Consider the following 23,009-nt stretch of genomic DNA (forward strand, 5'->3'; position numbering starts at 1 on the left):
ATCCATGGGAAAAGAGCCTATTGGTGTGAATTATAATACAGAGTGGCAGGTGGCTGGATAACTTCAGACACACCGATTAAGATCCTTATGAACTAAGTGCATGGGGGACCTTGGCGGGTTCCATGGCAGGTGAAAATGCCAGGCAGACAGAGCTTGAGTAGAAAGTTTCATTAGAGAGGGAAGGGAGAAGGGGGGAGGGGAGGAGAGGAGAGGGGAGGGAAGGGAAGGGGAGGGGAGGAGAGAGGAGAGAGAGAGAGAGAGACAGACAGAGACAGAGGGAGGAGAGGGAGGTAAGGAACATCGGGAAAGAGCAGAAGTGGGAGGGTTTTTTTTTAAAGGGCCAGGGTACACACACCTGCCATGTGCAGGTGAGTGGGTGAGAGGCAGGACCAGGTTTGCCTGGATTACAACAAAGACAATGAATGGCAAGTAGAAATTGTCCTGAAAGATGACAGAGAGGCTGCCTTTGCTTTTGAAGCAAGCTCAGCTCCGCCAGCAAAAAGGCTATCGGTGGATTCTAATCAGAGAACTTGAGAGACTGAGGCCAGACAGAATTCTTATTTTAGCATGTTTTATATAAAATAGACATTTACATAAATTTTATTTTTGAAAGACTTAGGCAAAGTATACAGTCAGACTCAAACGGAGAAGTATTTTAAGCAGCGCAGCAAAAATAACGCAGGTGTACATTTACATACAACCAAAACAAAACAGGAACATTGAATATTAAGAACAAAGACCAAGGTCCTGACCACAAACACAGTGCTAAACCAGCCCCTCCCTTCTACAGACACCTGGGTTCCCTGGGAGAAGATGCTATGCATTCTCCCAGGAAAGTGACAGGGTCACCAGAGGAGCTGTAAGCACAGCTGTAAAGCAAGAGTTACTATTGTCATGGAACACACTTGGACAGCCTAGTCTTCCTGCCATTGTTGTCTGTTTTGTTGTGGTTGTCACTAAGAACAGTCAGGACTAAGATCATTATCTCCACAGATACTAAGTGATTTCTAGTTCGTTTCTGAGGCTCATGGTATCCCGGGAACCACTGGACAGGACCGTGAGTGCTTCATGGGTGGCAAACTTTACTGAGACATGGACTAACCTGTCCTGGTAAGGTTAGAGTGACCCTAGATTTAGAACTCTGAAGAAACCTGAACTAGTGTGCCCCCACCATGGGCCAGCAGCTAAATAACCCCAAAGGGTATGCACAGTCAGAAATTCTAGACTCACTTCAAATACATACTGTGTGCCCCTGACAAAGAGGAGATATCCTGGACCTCTGTTTGCAGACATTTCCAGTTAGGAATGACTGGAAACCTGTATTTACACCAGGACTATATATTATGAGCAGTTGTTTTTTGTTTGCTTGTTTTTTTAAAGTTGCATGCCAATGGCCTTAATCGGAAGAGCCCTGGTGATGAAAATGGACTATTTTGATATGAGGCAATTTATGACTCCAGGTATTTTATCTATCCTGTTGTCCCACTCTAATATGAAGCCATGTTTTGTACTAAGTTTACTTCATCTCCTTTCAGAACAAAGAACTCAAAGAAAGAAAAATATTGGAAGTGTTTTTATAACTATACAACATGCTTTGCATTGAAAACTGAGAACAATGGTAAGAATTATGTTTGCAATATTGGTTTTTGGTACTCTAAAGTCTTAGCGTAAACAGCTGCAGTCTGAAAGAAAGGTTTGACTGACATTACACTTTTGAAATGTAAAAGGACGGCATTCAGACACTTGGGTTTTGCAGCATTTGGGTGATGCCAACGTACAGTTAAAAGTGTGACTTTAAACCAAGAAAATGAAACAGCCTACTTCTACCATAGCTGCAAGCTTTTGGTGTCATTAGTGATCTCATAAAGGTTTATCATCCCCATGGATGGATCCACCACAGACAAAAACAGGCATTTTTGACCATTACTCTTTTTTTAAAAGGAGTTTTTTTGTTTGTTTGGTTGGTTGGTCGGCTGGTTTGGTTTGGTTTTCCGAGACAGTGTCTCTCTGTACTGTCCAGGCTGTCCTGAAACTTGATCTGCTGACCAGGCTGGCCTTGAACTCAGAGATCTGCCTGCCTCTGCTTCCGGAGTACTGGGACTAAGGATGTGTGCTGGCATAACCAGGTCAGCAAAAACAGGTCTTGGTAAATGCAATCAAGAACTAAATAACAAAGCCCTAGTGTCTGTGTGCCAGGCAAGAAGAGAAAATCTTTGTGCCACGGACATTTTCTAAGAGTAAAAAGGCAGCAGTTTTTTGGTTTTTTTTTTTCTATCCTTGGCACCTTGCCTGGTATGTGCAAATGGTATGGTGGTGCCTCTCCATTTGACACCCAAGAGTTTTCTAGATAGAAGCACAAATTATAGTCCAGTTGCCACAAGCATAAAGCCACCTACTCAGCTACCTGCCAGCCAGCCTACGAATAACCACCTTGACCAACCCACGGAGCAATGACTCATCCTTTAGAATTCTTTGGCTCATTTTTAGTCCAGTAGCTAGAAGTAAAAATTTCAAGATATTATGCACAGCTCCTTGGTAGAAGCCATAAGCCTCATTAAGTAGTCAGCCCTGCAGGACCTTGTTCGCACCAGGGTCTTAGGGAGTTTGGAAGAATCCTAGCTGTTCTTTCAAGGCAGCTAGCGCTGAGAGGCCCTGTGCAGGAGGGAAGGCCTCCTACCCGCCCATGCTGCTCTGTAATCACAGGGATGTAGACTATCTGCTAATGATCACAAGGGGTGAGGCATTGGCTTTCTTTTCTCCCTTGGGTTCAGTCACCTCAGTGTGGTGCGGAATTTTCTATTTAGTCTTGCCTGAGAGCTGAAAAAGGCCTGTGGGAAATTCTGCTGCAGACTTCAGAGGAGAAACTGCGTGCCCATGAAGACCACAAGACTCTTTGCTTTGTGATAACCTTCAAAATAAGCAAGTCCGGGGGCAGAGATGACTCTGGTAGCCAGTGACAGATGCAGAGCCACTCAAACAAACAAGAGCCGCCCACACCCAGCACCCCCAAAACACTTCTTCTTCCGAGGTTTCTACGTTTTTGGTTCATTCGCCTGAGTTCCAACCACCAAACCAGGTTTTTAGAAAAGATGTTAATAACCTGAAACATTTGAATCGCTTTGAAAAATTCCTGACTGAATAAACCCTAAATTTAGAAGAAGCCACCAAAGCCATTCCTATAGCTTCTGTGCCTGAAGGGCACGCGAATAGCCTGCCACTGGGCGGTTTCAGGACAAGGACCGGGTCTAGGTGGGATGATGGACAGGCCTGGCGCGGCATGCTCGGGGAGGGGCTACACAGATATGGAGGGCTCAGCGTGTAACAGAGGAAAAGACCTCCTCCGGGGAGCCACCACCCTGGAGGCTCAACCCAGGAGAATCAACTCCTGATTCCCTCTGTCTCCTCCTGTAACACACCCAGGGCATGTTACAGAATTCTGAGACATGGGGCTGGACCCCTGTTAGGGCAAAAACAAAAACAAAAGCAAAAACACGAGCTCGGTGGGGAGCGCTTCCTGGTGAGTACAAGGTCCTGGATCCGATTCCCAGCACCAGTGATAACAATGCTAGAATTGCCAGCCGAGTACGGTGAGTGCACAGAGCCAGCTCCAACCCTGGGTTTCAGAAACAGCACACGCTTGCCAACGGCAAATCAGAGGCATTTTCACAACAAGCCAGGCTCCCTGTAATGACCCCTCCGTATTATTCCACGTCTCCAGGGCCAAACGGCATGCTACAGGACACACTCGGACAGCTTTGAGAAACACTCCACAGTTGATTTTCTCCCAGGCAACGTTTCTACCATGGAAGCTATCTCATTGGCTCGTTTCATATCCGAGCCAACAAAGCAGGCTGACTTTGTTTTTCTTTTTAAGCAGTGCTTTGTTTTTACTGCTCCGGGAGATGCCAAAATGGGCAGACAGACGAGAAAGGAGAGGGGCCCGAAGCCGCAGTCTCCTAGACGACTTGTGGCTTTTTCTCCTCAGAAACGTTTATGTTGTAATTGCCTTTTTAAGTCATTCTAACAAGTTTACACTGAGACCCTCTGCAGCACTTTACACGAGGGAAAGTTTCGTCAAACCCTGCATTTCAACCTGTCCCATTGGTCTTCAACGCACCCGTTTTGGTAAATGCTATTCTAAAATGTGGTACTAAGATGTTGCTAAGGACCCCTGCTTTCCAAATGAGGGGGCCTGGGATTGTTTTTTTTATAATAAATGCTGTAGCACATACTTTTGATCTTGGTACTAAAGATGCTATTTCTTAGACAGAAGAAATTAAGATTCCGGATCAACTTATGACATGCAACACTGACAGACGATTGCATACATCAGGTGACAGTGACAAATACTGGCTGGCCCTAAAGAGTAGGTGTGCGCTGGGTCAAGTCCCCCTTTTTTTGGGGGGTGGGGCCAGGATTTCTCTGTGCAGCCCTGGCTGTCCTGGCACTGGCTCTGTAGACCAGGCTGGCCTTGAACTCACTGCGATCCGACTGCCTCTGCCTCCCGAGTGCTGGGATTAAAGGTGTGTGCACCGCCGCCGCCGCCGCCACCACCTGGCTTTACCCATGCCTTTTAAAGTAAGTTTTCAGCTGTTTATTTCAACTTACCTGCCAGAAAAAAAAATAACACATAGAGGTGTTGCATGCCGATGTTGGGTTGCAAGGAACAGAGGGCTCTCCCTCCGGCCTGGCTGTACAGGTCAGACATTTTGCTTTCTGGCTGTCATGGTTGTGTGACAGCCGGCTCAGCATCAGAAAGTGCATTCCCTCCGGGTTTTTGTTTTCAGTGGTAAGTTAGAAGCAGGTGCTCCAGCTGACACCCAAACACTGAACTGACCCCCTAATTCCATTAGCTTCAAGTGGCAATTAATAACCAGGACAATTCAGGGGAGAGTGTTAAAGCTTTCCCTTTGACGGTTTTCATATGATTGGTTTTGGCAGCTGCTATCAAAATGATTATGCACAGAGGGGGAAAAAAGCAGACTTGTGGATATATATATATGTATATATATTAAATATTTCATAAGTTATACAATAAATAACACTAAAATAATGTCAAATTATGATTTCAACTTTGCCTTCCCCATTTTTAAATATAAATATATTTTTAAAAAATTATGAATTTAGACTTTACCACAGAGTTTCAGAGCATTCTCCGTGGAGTCTGGAAACTTACAAGTTCACTTGTCTTTTAAGTACACAATTCCCACTAACCCTCAAGTCAGTAAATAGAGCTCTCTTCCCTCCCCAACTCAGTCCTGGAGGAATTCTGCGACACAATGTGAAGGTTCCTGGGTGCTCAAATATATCTTTCAAAAATAATAAATCTCACGACGTCTTGACCTTAAGAGAATAAAGGAGAACACCTCTCTGGACCGGGCCTCTAACGTTTCCAGGCCGAGTGCACCCTGCACCCCGCGGCTCCACACCCAAGCAGTATGTTTCAGGGTGGCGGCAGGCAGTCTCCTGGCTAATGCACTGAGAAGTCTCAGAGTGGAGACACAGCTCTAGCAAGACCTGGAATACAATTCAAACACTTAAAAAAACATTCCCATAACTAATCAAGGATGCTGAGCTTTTTTTTTTAAAAACTGCTCAGGGAGCTTTTCACTGTAGAGATAAAGATACCCACATACGATTCTAGAAGATCCCTTTGTGTTTTAGGCACTGGGAAAAAAAAACATGTCTATGAGAGTGGAACTGAATGTACTTCTCCAAAGGTCCTCAGTGACACTCTTGGGGGCTATTAGACCAGGCCCAGTCGATCAAGTGCTCTGCCCCAGTGCCTTCCGGAAAGCCTCTCTTCACCACCCACTCTGGATTCTTGAGAACTGACTGAACTTCCATGAGTAGATTTCCCCCCAAGGGCTTCAGAGGATGCAGCCCTCCTTACCCACAGCTGTCTCCCCTACAGGACTGCAAGCTTCTGTGTTTCTGGGCTGCAGTACGAATGGAGTTCCTTATCCTGGGGGCTGGGAGTGTGACACGGGAGGAGCCTGTGAAGTGCACACGCTAATTCCCTTCCCTGCAGACTGCCTGGCCCCCCTCCCTGTTCGCTGTTTGTCAAGGAAGCAGCTGTCTCCCGCTGGGTGCCACCAGGAGGGGACTGGCTGGCTGGCGGGGACCACAGTGTGTGCAGCCTCCCTCTTGCCTTCTTCCAGCCCGCAGAGTCACAGTGACTTGTGTGTCCTTGGGGCTACGTTTGATCCCTTTCTCGGACTTCTTGCAACCTTCTCTCCAGGCGATCCAGCTTGGACAGGTTCTCCTTCAGCAGCTTGCTGTCTGGAACCAGCCTCAGGGCTCTCTCATAAAAGGCCCTTGCAGACACATAGCTTCCCTGGGGGGGAGGGGAGGTAGAAAGAGGGAAAGATTGCTTAACACAACCTCTGAGGATGAGAGAAGGGACCCCCCCACACACACACTTGCCCTTCCTTTGAGTGTTCAGGTTACCCTAAGGAAAGCTTATCTGTGGATATTTCTATCCTTATCTCTTGGTGGGGGTGCTTTGGGGGGGGGGGATCCATTTGTTTTAAGAACCAGACCAGCTGGGGAATCATGGAACCTGACAGCCACACCATAAGTTAAATGGCAGAAACACAGATTTCTGCTTTCCCAGTACTGAGAAGGAGGAGACTGTCTTTTTGGAGGTTAGCAGTGGTCTGCTGTTCTCTGTAAGCAAGTGGGCTTGGGGTGGGGGTGGGGAGGGAGAGCAGTAATTAAACAGACACCTATTTTATTTTCTTGGTTTGTTCTGATCTTCAACTTGAAACACAAAGGCAGCCTTCTTTGCCTAATGCAGGTTTTTACACAATGAGAGGCTTGAATTAAAAGGTGGATTTGGGGCTGGAGAGACGGCTGGACGGTTAAGAGCACTTTTCTTCCAGGGGGCCCTTGGGGTCGGTGCTACTCACTCACAGCACACACACGCATGCACACGTGATGGCTCACAACTCTCTGTAACTCCAGTTCAAGGGATCCAACACCCTCTTCTGACCTCTGTGAGCACTGCATGCACACATACATACATACATACATACAGGCAAATCTCATACATATAAAGGAAATTGATGGGAGATTTAATTCTGAAATCTGTCTCTTATTGGTTGTTGAATAAAGCACTGTTGGCCAATAGGGAAGCAAGATAGTGGAACTAGGAGTCGAGGAGGATTCTGGGAAAGAGAAACACAGGGAGTCATCATGTAGCCACCAGAGAAGTAAGAGATCCGGACCCTTTCTCTGGTAAGAGAAATACTTAGATTAACAATTATGGAGTAAATACTTAAGTCAGAGCTAGCCAGTAAGAAACCAAGCAAACGGCCAACAGCTTCATAATATAGCCTCCTGTGTGTTCATTTGGGACTGATGCGGCTCTGGAACCAGGCTGGCAGGAAGGCTTTACTCAACGGGAAATAAATTAAAAAAAAAACACACCTTAAAGATGGACTCAGATTTATCTCCTAGCCAGGGTACGCAGTGAAAAGCACCTGCTAGTCACTTTCTGCAGGAGGGAAGGAGGATGGGACCTCTGACCTGCTGAGCACACCTGCTCCCACTTTTGTCAACATTCATCTGTTTACTAACGTGTGTGTGTGTGCGCGCGCGCAGTGCGCCTGGGCCCAGATGGTCACGGGCCAGTGGTCACAGTCGGTAGCTTTTTGTGTTCCCCTTTCTTCTGCCAAATGCACATCTTCCTTGTCTGGCCCCGCCTTGCGGTTCTGAGTCCCGCAGAGCCCCCCAAGATGCTCTGTATTTCAGATAGTGTCTGCTGCTTCCTCTGCTCGCAAGGCCTAGGAAGCTCATGAGGACTCCGGGGAGGGGCCCCTCTCTGAGGTGACATAAGCAGTCAGCAGTGGCTGCAAGTTGAGGGAGGAGATTCAGGAGGCTGAGTCTGGGATGGGGGTGGGGAGCTGGGAGGCATCTCTGGAGACAGGTTTTCAGTGATGCTGCGGATGCTTTCTGAAAAGTTTTCCCATCCCGATATGCAAGCCTCTCCACTGGTGCAGCAACCAAAATCAGACCAAATCAAGCCCACGTTTAATGCACACAGCGCTCCTGGATGGCCTTCCAGCCCCACAGAGAGATGGGAAGGGGAGACCAGAAAAACCACAAGTCTGGTTTCTGGGGGTGCGGTTTAAATACCCTGTGGGAGTGGTCTTGAGTATCCCCGGGGGAGGGGCCATCATTTGGCAGGCTCTCTGAGATGCAGCGGGGTTTGGAGAGATGGGGGGGAGACCTGGGTGGAATTTCCACCAGCTAGGACTCTGTCCCCCGGTCTCTCCTATCTGGGGCATAGACGTTTACACCGTCCCCAGGGAGCTGTCCAATTTCTTCCCACTCTAAAACAACACACATCGACTTTATGACTTTACCTCATCCTCACAGCTGCGGCTCCCATGCGGGTGGACGTTTTCAACTTCATCACAATTTAAAACAGCGCCTCTCCAAGCCCGCAACTAATGCCTGCCAGGGCGGAAGTGTCTTCCCACACGTTTTGGTGTGTGCCAAGAGCGTGGCCGCTGCCTGGCACACAGTGAGACCTCAACAGGGTGCTGGAGCTACCCCTCCCCCCATCACTGAGTAGGGTGTTCAGTCTCCATGACTCACTGTCTAGTTCTCATGGTGTTAATGCGTGCAGCTGGCATGAGAGGGTGTGGACATGCCAAAAACAAAAACAAAAACAAAAAAGAACCAAAACCCCCAAAAGATAACAACCAAAACAAAACAAAACCCCAAACAAAAGAAACCAAAAAACCCAAAAGAAAAAGGAATTGCACACTGAGAAGCCAGCACTGGCTTGTGCAGTTATATCTGACAATTAAGCCGGATGAAAAAGGCCACCCTGACTTGGAACAAGGAGCCCAGTTCTGCTGCCTTGTTGTTTTGTTAACTCCAGCATCCTCCTCCAAGCCTCTGGTCTCTGTTGAGCTTGGCGTTCGCTTGGGCACCTGCATGCTGTGGATTCTTCACACAGCAGGCCCTCAAGCTGTCCCTGGAGGCTACCCTGAATTTAGGCCTCATCCTTAACCTTGGCATTGTCTGAGATCACTGGGTTTCTGTCTTTTTGCACAAGATCTAGTTTTCTCTCTCTACCTCAGATTCCTCTTTTCTTGATTAAACTGTAATCCCTGTTTTTGTTTTTTTGAAAAAAAATCATATCCCTTAAGTCAATGACTCTAACTGTATGTTATGTAGGAACTGGGGTGATCTGATTTCTAGAAGTGAATTTAGTTAATTAAGACACAGTCCCTGTGCCCTGTTGCTCCTTGGACAATGAAGACTCAGGACATCATCATCATGCCTGAGAGCTCTACTAGATAACGCCATTCTGCAAAGCACTCGGTGGCTGTCATGAAGCCATGCTGAAACAGTACTTTGAAATTTGGCTTGGATGATGCACTCCTATTACAGCTTGAAATTCCAGCCCATCTACTTCATCTTACGTGAAAGTTCACGGAGCATACCAGAGAGTGAGCATCCCTAACCCCAAAACACAAAATGTCCAAAGCCCGACACTTTCTGAACAAACGAGACGCCATAAATAGAGGCTTCTGCAACTGACCTCGTGGGACGGCCTACATGTCCAACACTAGAAACATCCCGTATGATCAGCCGCAGGGGCTGCAGTTAGACTTGACTGTCCACATCTGAGGTACTTCCGGCCAGAGCACTGACCTTAGGCACACTGTGTGATCACGCCCCTCCCTTCCCAGGACAGCCACAACCTTCGGCGTCTTTCCCCCCATCCCTGCGCCACCTCCTCGCAAAGCCTTATTTCAAATTCTCCATCTCCTCCATAACCCTCGGAGCTCTACACTCCCCAGGAACAGGGCAGGAGCCAGGGCCAGGGTGGGTGACATTGTGATGAACACTCTCGGAAAAGACACGCCAAGTTCAGGATTGTCCCTGCATGCCTTCGGTGATAATCCTAGTCTATTATGGTGGTGTCAGAATGGCCACGGCCAAGCTATGTGCCCACTGCACACATTTATATTGGATCACATTATTCAAACTCACCCGCGGAACTGTTGAACTATGAATATGGGAGTTTCCTGTTGCTCAAGCTAATCCACGATGTCTGCGGTGACAGAGGCTGGTTATTTTAAATGTATGTCAATGACATTTGAAAACAATACACCCAGCAGACAGTGCTTTAGTCTCCAGAGCTCTGTCCTCTGAATATATGACCCTGAGTTCAGACACAGAATAATTATACCATTTACTCCTTTGAGTGCTCTCAGGTACATACACCCTTTCTACTTCTTCAAATTAACAACTGAACTTTAGTTTCTGGTACACTCCACCTGAGAAAGTTGTACATTATTTAAAAAAAATAAACTACTAAATGAAAAGTTTCTGTACCCCAGCATTGAGTTTCTCTGCTGATGCAATAAATCAGATTAGGTCAAATTAGTTAGACCAGGTTTGATCTGAGCAAAGCATGCCTGGGTGTTTTTTTTTTTTTTTAGATTTATTTATTATGTATACAGTATTTTGCTGGCATGTATGCCTACAAGCCAGAAGAGGGCACCAGACCAAATTACAGATGGTCCTGAGCCACCATGTGGTTGCTGGGAATTGAACTCAGTATCTCTGGAAGAGCAGTCAGTGCTCTTAACCGCTGAGCCATCTCTCCAGCCACCCCTCAACCCAATCTTAAATAGCCTGTTGGTGTTGACTTGAGCATCCCAGGGGAAGGAGTCACCGATGATGGCAGCAGGCTTTCTAAGGGCTGGGTGGAGCTTCCCAACCCCTAATGTGTAATTTTAAATACTTAAAAATATTGCGCTAGGCTTAAGAAAGTCCACTCTGCTTCACAGCTAAGTGAAGCTGTTGAACTCCCCACGCTGCGGCTCGGACCAGAGTGTGAGTCTGTGACTGAACAATAACATGCTTAGATCCCCCACAGGGAGGTGTACACTGTCTGGTATCTGCACAGCCATGGGTCCCCTTCACCCCTGGGGTCTTTCTAAGAGTGCTGGGGTGCCCGTGGAAGGGAAACGCGCCGGCAGGCGGGCCTCTTGGGAATTCTCATCACTACGCTGCCCTTCATCCCTGCAGGGTCTGAGGGATACATGAGGGCAAATCAGACCACAGCATCTCTGTGAGAAGTTCTCCGAGGACCCGGCTGACTTGGCACAGAAGTTTACGTTCCTGGGGATCTCTCTGGGGCCTCATTCTCGGGACCTCGGCTTCGGCTGTCTCCTCTGACCGGTCATGTCGCCTGCTTTCCGTTTTCCAGACACACCTTCAGGCTCAGACCTCTGCGTGCGCTCTTATTAGCCCACACGGCTCGATGCCTTCAGACCCCTGCATTCTGCGGGAGCCTTATCTAAGAGCCCTGACATCACCGCTCTCCTTTCCTTTTCTCCCTTCATACACTCTGTAGCTGCATCTTGTCTCATGGCCAATAGACTTGAGGTAATGGCCTGAGGGTGTGGCTGTGGCGTGCAGATGGGACCCCTGATAAGGAAGAGGAGGGGCTCGCTGGGGCTCGCTTGGGCTCACTGGGACTATTTCTTGGGTTGTAGTCTCAGCATCCTCAAGTCTACTGGGGGAACGAGATGCCACTGCACACAGATCCTATTATCCTCTATGTCTTAGACATATGTATGCCACTGCACACGCCTCCTACTATCTGATATGTCTTAGGCATATGTATGTACACATGTGTATACGTCTGTACTTTTTGCCTGTCGTGCAAACTAGAGCACCAGCTGCAGCAGGACGGGAATTCCCCCGTCTTGTCCGATCACCGTCACGTGCCTGGCTCCTGGCATACCAGATGGATGCTCAGGAGAGAGCGGTAATGAGTGCATGGGTGAATGATGAATCATGACGCATCTCTGACTTCATTGGCTACAAACAATGACCACCCGGGGTCACGTTCAATTATTCTTGGCAGAAAGACTCACCTAAACTTAGCTTTGGGGGGTGGGCACCAAAACAGACGATGGTGTCTTCCACTAAAAGGTCAGGGAATACAGAATGTTTTCAACATGGCAAATGAAGGCGCGGGAGCTAAGCAGTTCTCAGCAGCCGTGCTGGGCATCTTATAACTCCAGCGCTAGGGGATCCACCAACGCCCTCTTCTGGCCTCTGAGGGAATTGCACTCCTATGTATAAACCCACGTCCACATTCCACATCCACATATAATAAAAGCTAGGAAATAGTACGGCGGCATTTAGATTAACAGTCTGGTATTGCTGGGGCGTTGGCAGGCTTTACAGTTTAGTGCACACAGACCTAAGACACTGTCTGGTAACACTTCTTCGCACGCATGTGATTTCCTTACGATCTGCAGTATTGTGGAGTTAAGTTTATAAACATTTAAACAGGCCCGGGATGTTCACTATTCAGAAAACATAGCTCTTCTGAATTTCAGTTTCAAAATGCCTATGTCTCAAGTATTTAAATGATTTAAGTGAGAAGATGAACAACTGATGGGGGACATCCTTCTGTACATATGTTTCTCTTATTGGTTGATGAATAAAACACTGATTGTCCAGTAGCCAGGCAGAAAGCATAGGCGGGGCCACCAGACCAGGAGAAGCCTGGGGAGAGACGCCATGCTGACCAAGGAGTAACAAGCTGGATTACCGGTAAACTACAGCCTTGAGGCAATGCACAGGTTAATAGTCATGGGTTAGTAATTAAGAGAGAGCTAGCTAGTAAGATGTCCTAGCCATCGGCCAAACAGTTTCTAACTAGCAAAAGTCTCTGTGTGTTCATTTGGGGCTAGGCGGCTGCTGGACCGGGTGGGAAAGAAACCCTGACTACAGACAGAGGCTTCTGAACCAGGGCAGGATGGGAGCACAGCGAGCGCCACTCCTACCTGGATGTGCCGGATGCCACCCATGTTCATCCATGCCTGTGCCTGGTCGGGGTCCAGGGTCACAGCAGCCTCATAGCTCTGCGCAGAGAAGGAAAGTTTCGAGTTAAGGCACGAGACGCAGCTAAGGTGCCCCGGAACTGTGCAAGCCATTGCCCACGTGGAGGCCCTGGTTGCTAAAGGCCACTTAGCGGGTGGCAGGTGTAGCCTGTTGTCCTTTTAGAGTTGATGGCTCTGAAGTGCGGGGACCCCAGGGGCTTCTGTGACAGTGCAGGTCTGGCCTGCCGGTGGGGACCCAGGGATTTCTGAAACAGCTTGTTTCTCTGGCTCTGCAGGGGAGCAGTGCTTTGTGGCCCTTCCTCGTCATGAATGAGCTCTCGAGGAACGCTGCTGTCGGGATTACAGACTCCAAGGAGGGTGGTTCAGTGCAGAGCACTGTGTGAGGCCCTGGGGCTTGATCCCCAGCGCTCAAACAAACAAACAAACAAAGAAATAAAAGAAATGGACAAAGGAAAACCACAGAACCCAAGGTGCTCTTCTAAGCAACTTAACCTTGGCCCAGTCCCTCCAACCTCCAACCTGCTGCTAAGCATTTAAAGAAAGCAGCGTGCTTTTCTTCTGCCTTTCGGAAGCTCTTCAAAGCTGAGGTGTGGTGCGCCACATTTCTGTGATTTTAGCTGCTCAGGGTCAAATGCCTTGATACTTTAATAATAGAGTGTTTATTTATTTTTTTTTAATTTTTTGAGACAGAGTCTCTCATTACAGCCTTGTTGCCCTGGAACTCACTGGGCTTGAACCTGTGATCCTATTTTCTCTGCCTCCAGATGTATCTCCACATCCTGCTAACATAGGAAATGTTTTTAAACGTGTGTGTGTGTGTGTGTGTGTGTGTGTGTGTGTGTGTGTGTGTACATGCATGTCACTGCACACATGTGGAGGTAGAGGCCAACTTAGAGGAGTCAACACTCTCATCCACCAAGCAGGTCCTAGATAGGTCATGCTTGGAGTCAAGCGCCTTGGCCCACTGAGCCATCCCTGACGTGCTACTTATTAAGCTTTAGGACAAGAGTCACTGCAGGAACGGCTGGTCTGGAGGGGCTTCCGTGGGGAAGACAGAGCCCTGGGGATAAGAGGAAGTCTAGAGGTGACGACAGGTGTCACAGACACGTAGATGCCCAAAGCTACTTGGGCTCCAGTCCAGCCGTGACAGAGGTTCTCGCAGACAAAACAGACGGTGTTGTAAATGGAGTTCTAGGGAAATGCTGAGAGATCAGGGAGAAGAAGGAGAAAGCCATGGCCACACCTCACCTCCTTAGAATCTCAGCAGACTGGAGATCAAGCCCCTGTTTCTCCCTGCTCATATTCTGTTTCTGCCCAGCTACCTCACTTCCTGTCTGTCTGTACAGACCTCCAGACCTCTATGGTTAGCTACTGGCAAGCTCCATCCTCTGACCCCCCCCCGGACAGGCTTTATTTGTACAAGAAAGATAAATCACCACACAGTGTGGGTGGCGCTTCAGAATTCCAGAATGGGGAGCTTTGAGTGCTTTCCCATCCATGATACTTTTAAGAGACAACGCAGAGGTGTTGCGTGTGGGGGTCATCAAAAAACCAGAGGCCTGAGTGAAGCGAGTCTATAGCACTGTCCATGAATCACAAGGTTCAAGCTGCAGTATTCATTTAAACCTGCAGACTTAATGACCATCTAGTTTGCCTTACCTCAAAAGCTTTGTCCAGAAGGTTCTGCTCTCTCAGCTGGTTTCCTTTTGTGAAGAAGAGTTCGGATACGACTTTCGGGTCCCTGGGCTTCAGCTGAAGAGCCTTGTCTATGGCCTCGAGTGCCTGCAGCAGGGGGGAAATGTGGGAAACCTAACTTAGAGTGTCATTACACCTTGGTTCATAGCCATTAGCTAGTGTGACCCGTGACACACAAATGGTACTTTCTACACCCCCATTTTCTCACTGGGAGCCATTGGCCTCAGAAAGAGCATTTCCTTATGGCTCAGGTTCTCCGTCCATAGAGGAGCAACAATCAAACGTCTTTGTCACTTTACAGGAAGGTTGTGCAGCTACAGTGGGGTTTGCATGATCACGTGTCCATCTGAACTGCTGGCCCCCGGTGCCTGCCCCGCCTTTGCAAATAGACATTGCTTAGAAGCACAGTTCTGCCTTTCCGTTAAAATTCCAAATTATCCTAGATCAGGAATAAAACCCTTGGCCTTTCTATAGGTGTGTGTGTATGGGAGACACCAGTCATGTTTGTATCTTGAACTGTGTGTGCTCCCAGACCTTTGTGCCTCGGGCACACCCGATTCTGCAGTCACAGCTGCCCATTTTTGCTTGCTGACCTGTTCCTCTCCTCACCCTCCCCTCACATCTTGCCATGTGATACCTGACAAACTAGCCAGACGCTGATTCTCAGTGGGAGGCCTGTGTCCCTCTTTCCCATCTCACCAATCACATCTGCCATGGCAACATCTTTTCCCCATCCTCCCCTGTGCCTGGAGTCTACCGTAGTGTCCGACACTTTGCAGGCATTTAACAAATCTTTTCTTGAGTTTATGAATTAATGGTTATGTGATTTTTCAATGTGCAGATAAAGAGCAACAGTTCTGACAGCTCTGCCTCCCAGGGCTGTCCTGAGGATTGTATCAAACATTAGAATTTGAGAGCCAGAGGGCATGCAGCAGGGGCTGGGCATGCAGGGGCTGGGTATGTAGGGGCTGGGCATGCAGGGGCTGAGCATGCAGGGGCTGGAAATGCAGGGGCTGGGTATGCAGGGGCTGGGTATGCAGGGGCTGGAAATGCAGGGGCTGGGTATGCAGGGGCTGGAAATGCAGGGGCTGGGCATGCAGGGGCTGGGAATGCAGGGGCTGGAAATATAGGGGCTGGGCATGCAGGGGCTGTGTATGCAGGGGCTGGGCATGCAGGGGCCAGTTAGCTGGAAACAAACTGTAATAATGATATGAAGTATTTGAAAATCAAGGAGGCGCCAAGGATGTGCTGCTTCAAGATGTGTCGGGAGTTAAGAGGGTGTCTGAGGAAAGCTCCCCTTGGGCAGAATGTCCAGATCAACGATTTCAAGACTTTGTGGCATTGTGAACATAGTGCTACAGGAACATTTGGTGCACACTGTTTGTTTTTTCTTCTGTGTAAACCCCACATGGCTTTGAGAGCCCTTTTCTACCTCATCCTGGCATTCTCTCTTGCTCTGGTGGCTGACAGCCTGGAAGAGAGAGCTTCCTTACCTTCTCATGGTGCTCCTGCTTGCTGTAGATTGCTGACAACAGGCGGTAGCATTCCAGGCATTGGGGTTCCTCGGACACTATGCGACTGGTCATCTTTTCTGCTTCTTTGGTCTGACCCGTCACTGCTAAAACCTGTGCCTGCAAAACCACAGAGCACCAGGCTTAGAAGACACCTGGTCACGCCTTAGCAGACGGAGCAACCTCTTCAGACAGGTATACACAAAGCATCCCAACACCCAACACAAAGCGCTTTAGAGACAGCTGAATGCCACAGCAGAGAGTTCGGCATTCGGCTGTAGATACCTGCACGCATTCGGGTGCCATCGATGGGAGTGCCACAGACACCCACCAAAAGGCATGGAATTCAAAAATTTAAAAGTTGGAGGTGTTAACTGCCTTGAGTTTGACAACCATGGTGCAATTATATAGGACAGCATCCTTATTTACAGGCATCACAAAGGAAACAAGTTAGAGACAAAGGGAGCGGCATCTACCACAAGCTGTCATGCCAGCAGAAACATACCGCGTACTGATACGCACGCAAACACGTCTAAACACGTGCATGTACACACCTGTCTGTTCACACTCACGTACGGGAGGGAGGGACAGACAACTGGAGGATGTGGGTCAAGCATTCCAGGCAGTTTTGTTTTTGGTTTGGTTTGGTTTGGGGCTGCTGACTAGAATGCAGCAGGCCCTGGGCATGCTAGGCAAGTGCTCTGTCGGTTCACAAAGCTCCCTTGTAGCTTGCTTTGGGAAGTTTGAAGTTTTTTGAAAACAAGGAGCTTCACCAATGTGTAGGGGGAGACTTAGGACTGCTCCATTAGCCATGTGGTGCTCCAGAGGCGCATACCGATGTGGTAATGACAGGGCGGTTCACCACGCCGCTAACCATACCTACTTTGGGCGTGACTAGAGACATATGGATGTGGTCATGATGGGGCGGTGAACTACGCTGCTGCTAGCCATGCCTGCTCTTGGGCGTGGGTAGAGGTGTGTACGGAGGTAGGAATAAAAGACTGAGCAGCAGAGCCTCTTGCTCTCTTTTCGGCTTCCGGTTCGGTGGCAGGAAAACTACTTGACTCATCTGGGTTGCCCGTTTTCTCTTGTGAGTAATTTCTACAATAAACAGTTACCCTCAATAGAAAGGCACCCTCAACAAGTGTGCCTTTTATCGTTACAGCGACACCAGTGTCTGTGTCTTGGCCGTTGACGGGGAACATCCTTCTGCATATATGTTTCTCTTATTGGTTAATAATACACTGTTTGGCCGACAAAGGCAGGAAGGTAGGCAGGAATAGGAGACTAGGAGAATTCTGGGAAAAGGTAGTCAGTCAGAGAGAGACAAAAAGGGATGCCATGTAGCTGAGGAAGGAGTAACAGGTCCGGACCCTTCTCTGGTAAGATAAGACCATGTGGAACTACTTAGATTACTAGAAATGGGTTATTAATTAAGAGAGAGCTAGCCAATAAGAAGCCTGAGACGTTGGCCAAACAGTTTAATATGTCTCTGTGTGCTTATTTGGGGGCTGAAGGGAGGCGGCACCTGGAGGAAGAAGAAAAACTCTAGCAACAGGCCTTGTGTGCCGTGGCACCGAGGTTCCTTGGCCTTGTGTGCTGGGTGGCACCGAGGCTCCTTGAGCAGTCACACGCTGGCCCTAGCACAGCCGTTTCCTTGCGGTTCGGAGGCCGCAGTGGTACCAGCTCTCTGTTTGCAAGCTGCACTTACACCCAGCATATCACTTTCTCTCTACTCACCAGGGCCAGGCGGAGATCCCTCTGGGAGGGCTGGAGGGAGACAGCTTCCCGGTACACTTCCAAGGCCTCCTTGTGTCGGCCAGTGTTGTAGTAGAGTGCTCCCAAAGGCGACAGGACCTCAGCCGTGCGGGCCACCTGCAGGGCACTGCGGGGGGGGGGGGGAGCAAACAAACAGATGCTTCTCTGGTGGGCCCATTTCCAAAGGTCTGCGCTTTGGCAGGGGGAGGGCTATCCAGCTAGACGCTTGCCTGAATGAACTTAGTCTGCTTATAGATCAAGGTCATGCCGTATCTTGGAAGGCAGCTATGCTCACCACTATACCACCAATGCAACACCATGCCTTATCTTGGGCGAACGCCTCCAGTGACCCACCAACCTGGCAGCTGGGTCCCAGGAGCCTGTATGGCGATGGAGGCCACCTTGCTCAGGTTTTGGCAAAGTGGCAGCCCTTCTTCCGTTTCCAGTATTGACACAGCTGCTTCATCCCAACCCTGGAGTCTCACCCGTGGGGAAGTTGATGTGAGCTCGTGACTACACTGTCACGCTATTCTGGAACTGGGTGTGTGTGTGGGGGGGGTCTCTGCCACCCGAACTGGCAACGTGTGCTCCTGTTCTGAAAGCCGGTCTGTTCCAGTAACTGGGGAGCCTGTGAGGAACCGCAGGTGCCTCCAAGGGGCTGAGAAAGCGAAGAGAAGGGGCCGTACCGTTTGTACCACTCTTCTGCCATGCTGTTCTCTCCCAAGGACCTGTAGAGTCGGCCCAGATTCACCACAGCCACGTGATGGCTCGGGCTGAGCTGGATGGCCTGCTGGTAGTGGGCCACAGCCTTCTCTGGAGAGCCTGCAGTGTGGAGAGGGGTGGGGCGGGAGGGGGGGAACAGACCACAGGGATGAGGGGCGTGGCTCCCAGTCCCCCTCCTGAGGTATGCTATCCTTCCCTCAGCATGACAGCATCACTCACGCCATCAGGTATTTGGTTTATGATCAGGTTTATTTATTTATTTGCCTCTTATGCTTGTCACTGCCTAACCTTGGCCCGTCACTATTCGCCAACGCTTCCTAAGAGGTTAATAACAAGTTTGGCAGTGATTGTTTGTTAGAGAAAGAATCTTACCCTTTAGCTCAGGCTGACCTGAAAAAAAAATCACTATGTAGCCCCAGGCTGGCCCTGAACTCATGGACATCCCACAGCTTCAGTCTAAGTGTTGCGATGACAGGCATGAGCCTCCACCACTGGTTGTGGTTATGTATCTAAGACATTGCTGCTTATCATAACGCACAAAGTAGAACAGTGCACTGTAGAAAGATCACAGGTCTCAGTGACTTCTAAAGGTCTGTCTCAACTCATGGGACAAAAGAGTGAGACAGTTCTCAAAAACCTGTAAATCACACATTTTATTCAGTGTGTGTGTTGTGTGTGTGTGTGTGTGTGTGTGTGTGCTGAATAAACTCTGGTGCGCGCGTGCGTGTACAGGAAGGTCAGAGTGAGATCCTGTGGGAATCAGTTTTCTCTCTTTCTGTCTTGTAGGTCCCAGGAATCAAACTCAAATGGTCAGACTTAGGAGACAAGTACCCTTACCCACTGAGCCACCGTGTTGGCCTCAATGGTATGCATCTGATGTGATTTTAAACACAGAAGCTGTGTCACCTTGCGTTTGCCTGGAGTGTGCATTAAAATCCCCTCTGCTCACGTGGCCTCCGCAGTTGCTCAGGATCCTACTTAGCTGCCTCCTGGGACCTGAGGTGCTTCTTAAAACCACCAAAACAAAAAGATCTCTTCATAGATGTGGACACTGAAGTACAAAGGCCTCAAGAGACTTGATGACAATCCCAGGGCAAGTGGAGACAAAAGCCAGAGGGGGAAATCGAGTCTCCCTGGTCTGAGAAGGGTCCCCGGAGAAGCTTCCTAGAAACTAGGTAAGGGAATTTCAGAACGGCCCACAGTGCAACGGGCTGGAGCCACAGGTCCATACATTAGTCTTCCCTACTAGCTCTCTCTGAGCACAGGTCTATCCAGGACCATGTCAGAGGGCCATCAGTGATTTGTCTGGGGTCTTTTCGGAGCGTCACGTGGGGCTGTCTGCTGTTGGACTTAAAGGACAAGCTTTTGGTTCAGGCAGGGTGCTCTTCTGTCTTCTTCCTTTAATGATGCGTTAGCATGTGTCTAATGATCCAGCAGGGGGCACCACACAGCCACTTATATGCAAAGAAGTAGCTTGCTTTCCCTTGATGATCCAAAGGTAAGCTTATAGTCTATTAAACAGAAAAGCTTCAAGCATCCTAGAAAATGAAAATCCTTTCAAGCACTCAATATTGAAAAATAATAATCAGGCTGAATTCTCCTGTAGGGCAGACAGTCGCTGAGCCAATGGGGACGGAGAGGCTCTTTTGTATTAAAGCCAAGTGTCATCATATTACTTCTGAGTGTCCATTACACATGAGCAGCCTATGGGGCTCTGTACAAATCACAGAGGAGAGAGAATCTGTGCCCAGTTCCACCTGCCACAGCAGACCACTGCGCCGACTGCTAGGATGCGTTTCTGCAATGCACGTCAAGGAAGCAATTGTAAAGGCTTTACGGGAGTCGCTCACAGGTGCCAGCCACCATTTGCATGGGTCTGAAGTGTAAGCCCCCCTGCACAGCTGATGACTGCCACTGGTCTGAGAGAGAAAAGGAATCTCGGGACGGTCACGTCTCACTCACCAGAGTCAACTAAGAAAACCGCGTAGTTGTTGTGTAGGTCTGAGCTGTCTGGACAATTCTTTATCCCAGCCTGGTAGATGTCCTCCGCTTCCTTAAATCTTTCCTTTAGTAGAGAACAAGGGAAAATAAAGTTTTATAAAATCAACAATACAGTGAAGGCTGGGAGTGAGCAGGGAAAAGAGAAATGCTGAGCCTTGATTATATACCAGGCACCAGGAAAAATACCATGACCTTTGCCCGAATCCAAGTCAACGCTAACCACACGCACAGACACGGATGGGCTTGGTTCCTCTGGTGCAAACATTGATACTTACGAAGATCTGAATGGACCTAGAGTTCTGTGTAGAAAAGGGCTGAGAATAGTGTTTTGAATGAGGTTCTTTCACCTTGTTGACTCTAAAGGAAATGCTGAGTATCAGCGTAGGTCCTGAGGTATGGAGAGGTGGCTGCTGGACTTAGATGCAGAGTACTAGGGGGTTGACAACTGTTTGACAGAACAACTCCTTTCTTTCTTACCTCCACCTAAGATTCCCTAGGGGAGTTTTGCAGTGTATGTGTGTGTGTGTGTGTGTGTGTGTGTGTGTGAGAGAGAGAGAGAGAGAGAGAGAGAGAGAGAGAGAGAGAGAGACAGAGAGAGAGAGACAGAGAGACAGAGTCCTACTTACTCTGTAGTCCAGGTTGACCTAGCCTATAGCCCAGGCTGGCCTCTTAACTCACTATAAGCCTCCTGCCTCAACCTCACGAGTGCTTGGGGGGCAGTTTTCGGATGGGTGATGAGGGGAGACTGGTGCAGACGAAGAGGGCTCTGTCTTAACCCCTTCTCTTCTTGAAGCTTCTTTTGACAGCTCACTGAAACCTGTGCTCCTTGCCTTATTAGATCCGTGCTTTCAGGGGACTGGAGAGATGGCTTGCAGTTAAGAGCGCTGGCTGTTCTGCCTGAGGAACGGGGTTCAATTCCCAGCTCCCACAAGGCAGCTCACAATGGTCTGTGACTCCCGTTCTAGAAGATCTGATGCCATACAGTCATGCATGCAGGAGAAGCAAAACAACAATGATGCACATAAAAATATTTTAAAAAATCAGATGCCCAGTATTAAAAGGACACAATTTATATATAAAAAAAAACAACAAAAAACAAATCTGGCCAGACGGTGGTGGCGCACGCCTTTAATCCCAACATTCGGGAGGCAGAGGCAGGTGGATCTCTGTGAGTTCGAGGCCGGGCTGGACCCACAGCCTCAAAAACAATACAGAGAAACCCTGCCTCGTAAAAACCAAAACCAAACCGAACCAAAATAAAACAAAACAAAACAAAAAACAACCCCCCAAAAAAAACCAAAAAAAAAAACCCCAAATCTGTGCTTTCTGATTTGCCCTCTGCAAAGGGATTGTCTGTCCCCTTGAGACATAGGCCATACCAACCGCCACACCTCCAGTGGACAATTTTCTAACTGCCCGCCTGCCCTATGAACCTTAACATATTTTAATTATTTATAGTGTAGTTACTTTTAATTCAGAGCACAATAACTTACAGGTATTTTTTCCATAGTACTCAAAAGTCATCGTATCAATCTTTCTTCTAAAATACATGGATGGAAACTATGTAGACAACCAAAGGTCCTGAGAAGTTTCTGAGAAGTATCTGAAAACCACAGTTAGCAGTTTTATTTCCTAGTACTGCTGTGAAAGCCGGGTGAAAGAAACTGATCCAGAACAAGGTGCTCTGCGGCTTTTCCTTGGGACGCTAAAAGTTTATCACTGTTATCGTGACATCATCAGTCATGTGAATACGAACACCTCAGCCTGCAAGAGAGGTCTTCTTCTGTACTGCTCGGTAAGCCAAGAGACTGAGATTGGGAACCTGGCAGGGACACCGTGGGCTCTTCATCTCGTGTGGGACCACCAGTGCTGTCTGTCTGAATCTAGCTGTTTTCGCACCATTGAGGATGTGTGATAAGTGTTAGGTATTGAATCAGAGATCCACAGGCCAGCAAAAAGGAGGAGATGTGCGGTTCTCAAACGACTTTAACTGCCAAGTCCAACAAATGTCAAACTCAGAGAAGTTAGAGACGAATAAGAATCTCAAAACAGGTACTTTTGATCTGAAGGAAGGCGTTGAAGACACTGTCCTTTGGAAAGTGTGTGTGTGTGTGTGTGTGTGTGTGAGTGTTAAAAGGACATGAAGAGTGTACACTGCATCAGATTCCAACCAACACCTATAAAGTATTAGAGGGCATTTGTTCATTTACCTGCCTGAATCCTGAACTTACACGGTAGAAGGGGAGAACTGACCTCCTCAAGTTGTTCTCCAATTTCCACACCTACACAGTGGCACACACAGACCTACGGGCGTGCACGTGTGTGCACACACATGCGTGCACTTTTGCACATATGAAGAATTGGGTCTTTACCTACTACAGTCTTTCCTCGGTGGGAGGGGCTTGTAAGTTCTCCTCTCACCTTGAGGAGC

At 48.5% G+C, this 23,009-nt stretch overlaps 1 protein-coding gene across 1 annotated transcript in view; it reads right to left on the reverse strand.

The window, feature by feature from the left end:
- Positions 1-554: 554 nt before the first annotated feature.
- Tmtc1 (transmembrane O-mannosyltransferase targeting cadherins 1) overlaps positions 555-23,009 on the reverse strand; it is a 227,211-nt gene continuing 204,756 nt past the window's right edge. Inside the window, exons 14-20 of the mRNA XM_005072945.4 lie at positions 20,540-20,642; positions 18,541-18,676; positions 17,837-17,981; positions 16,079-16,216; positions 14,550-14,672; positions 12,834-12,911; positions 555-6,337 (exon numbers count right to left, since the gene is read on the reverse strand). Of these exons, the coding sequence (XP_005073002.3) occupies positions 6,197-6,337; positions 12,834-12,911; positions 14,550-14,672; positions 16,079-16,216; positions 17,837-17,981; positions 18,541-18,676; positions 20,540-20,642 (864 nt within the window). The 3' untranslated portion in view covers positions 555-6,196. The remainder of the gene's footprint in view (positions 6,338-12,833; positions 12,912-14,549; positions 14,673-16,078; positions 16,217-17,836; positions 17,982-18,540; positions 18,677-20,539; positions 20,643-23,009) is intronic.

This window comes from Mesocricetus auratus, unplaced genomic scaffold (genome assembly GCF_017639785.1).
Source record: "Mesocricetus auratus isolate SY011 unplaced genomic scaffold, BCM_Maur_2.0 Super-Scaffold_100001, whole genome shotgun sequence".
Taxonomy (NCBI): domain Eukaryota; kingdom Metazoa; phylum Chordata; class Mammalia; order Rodentia; family Cricetidae; genus Mesocricetus; species Mesocricetus auratus.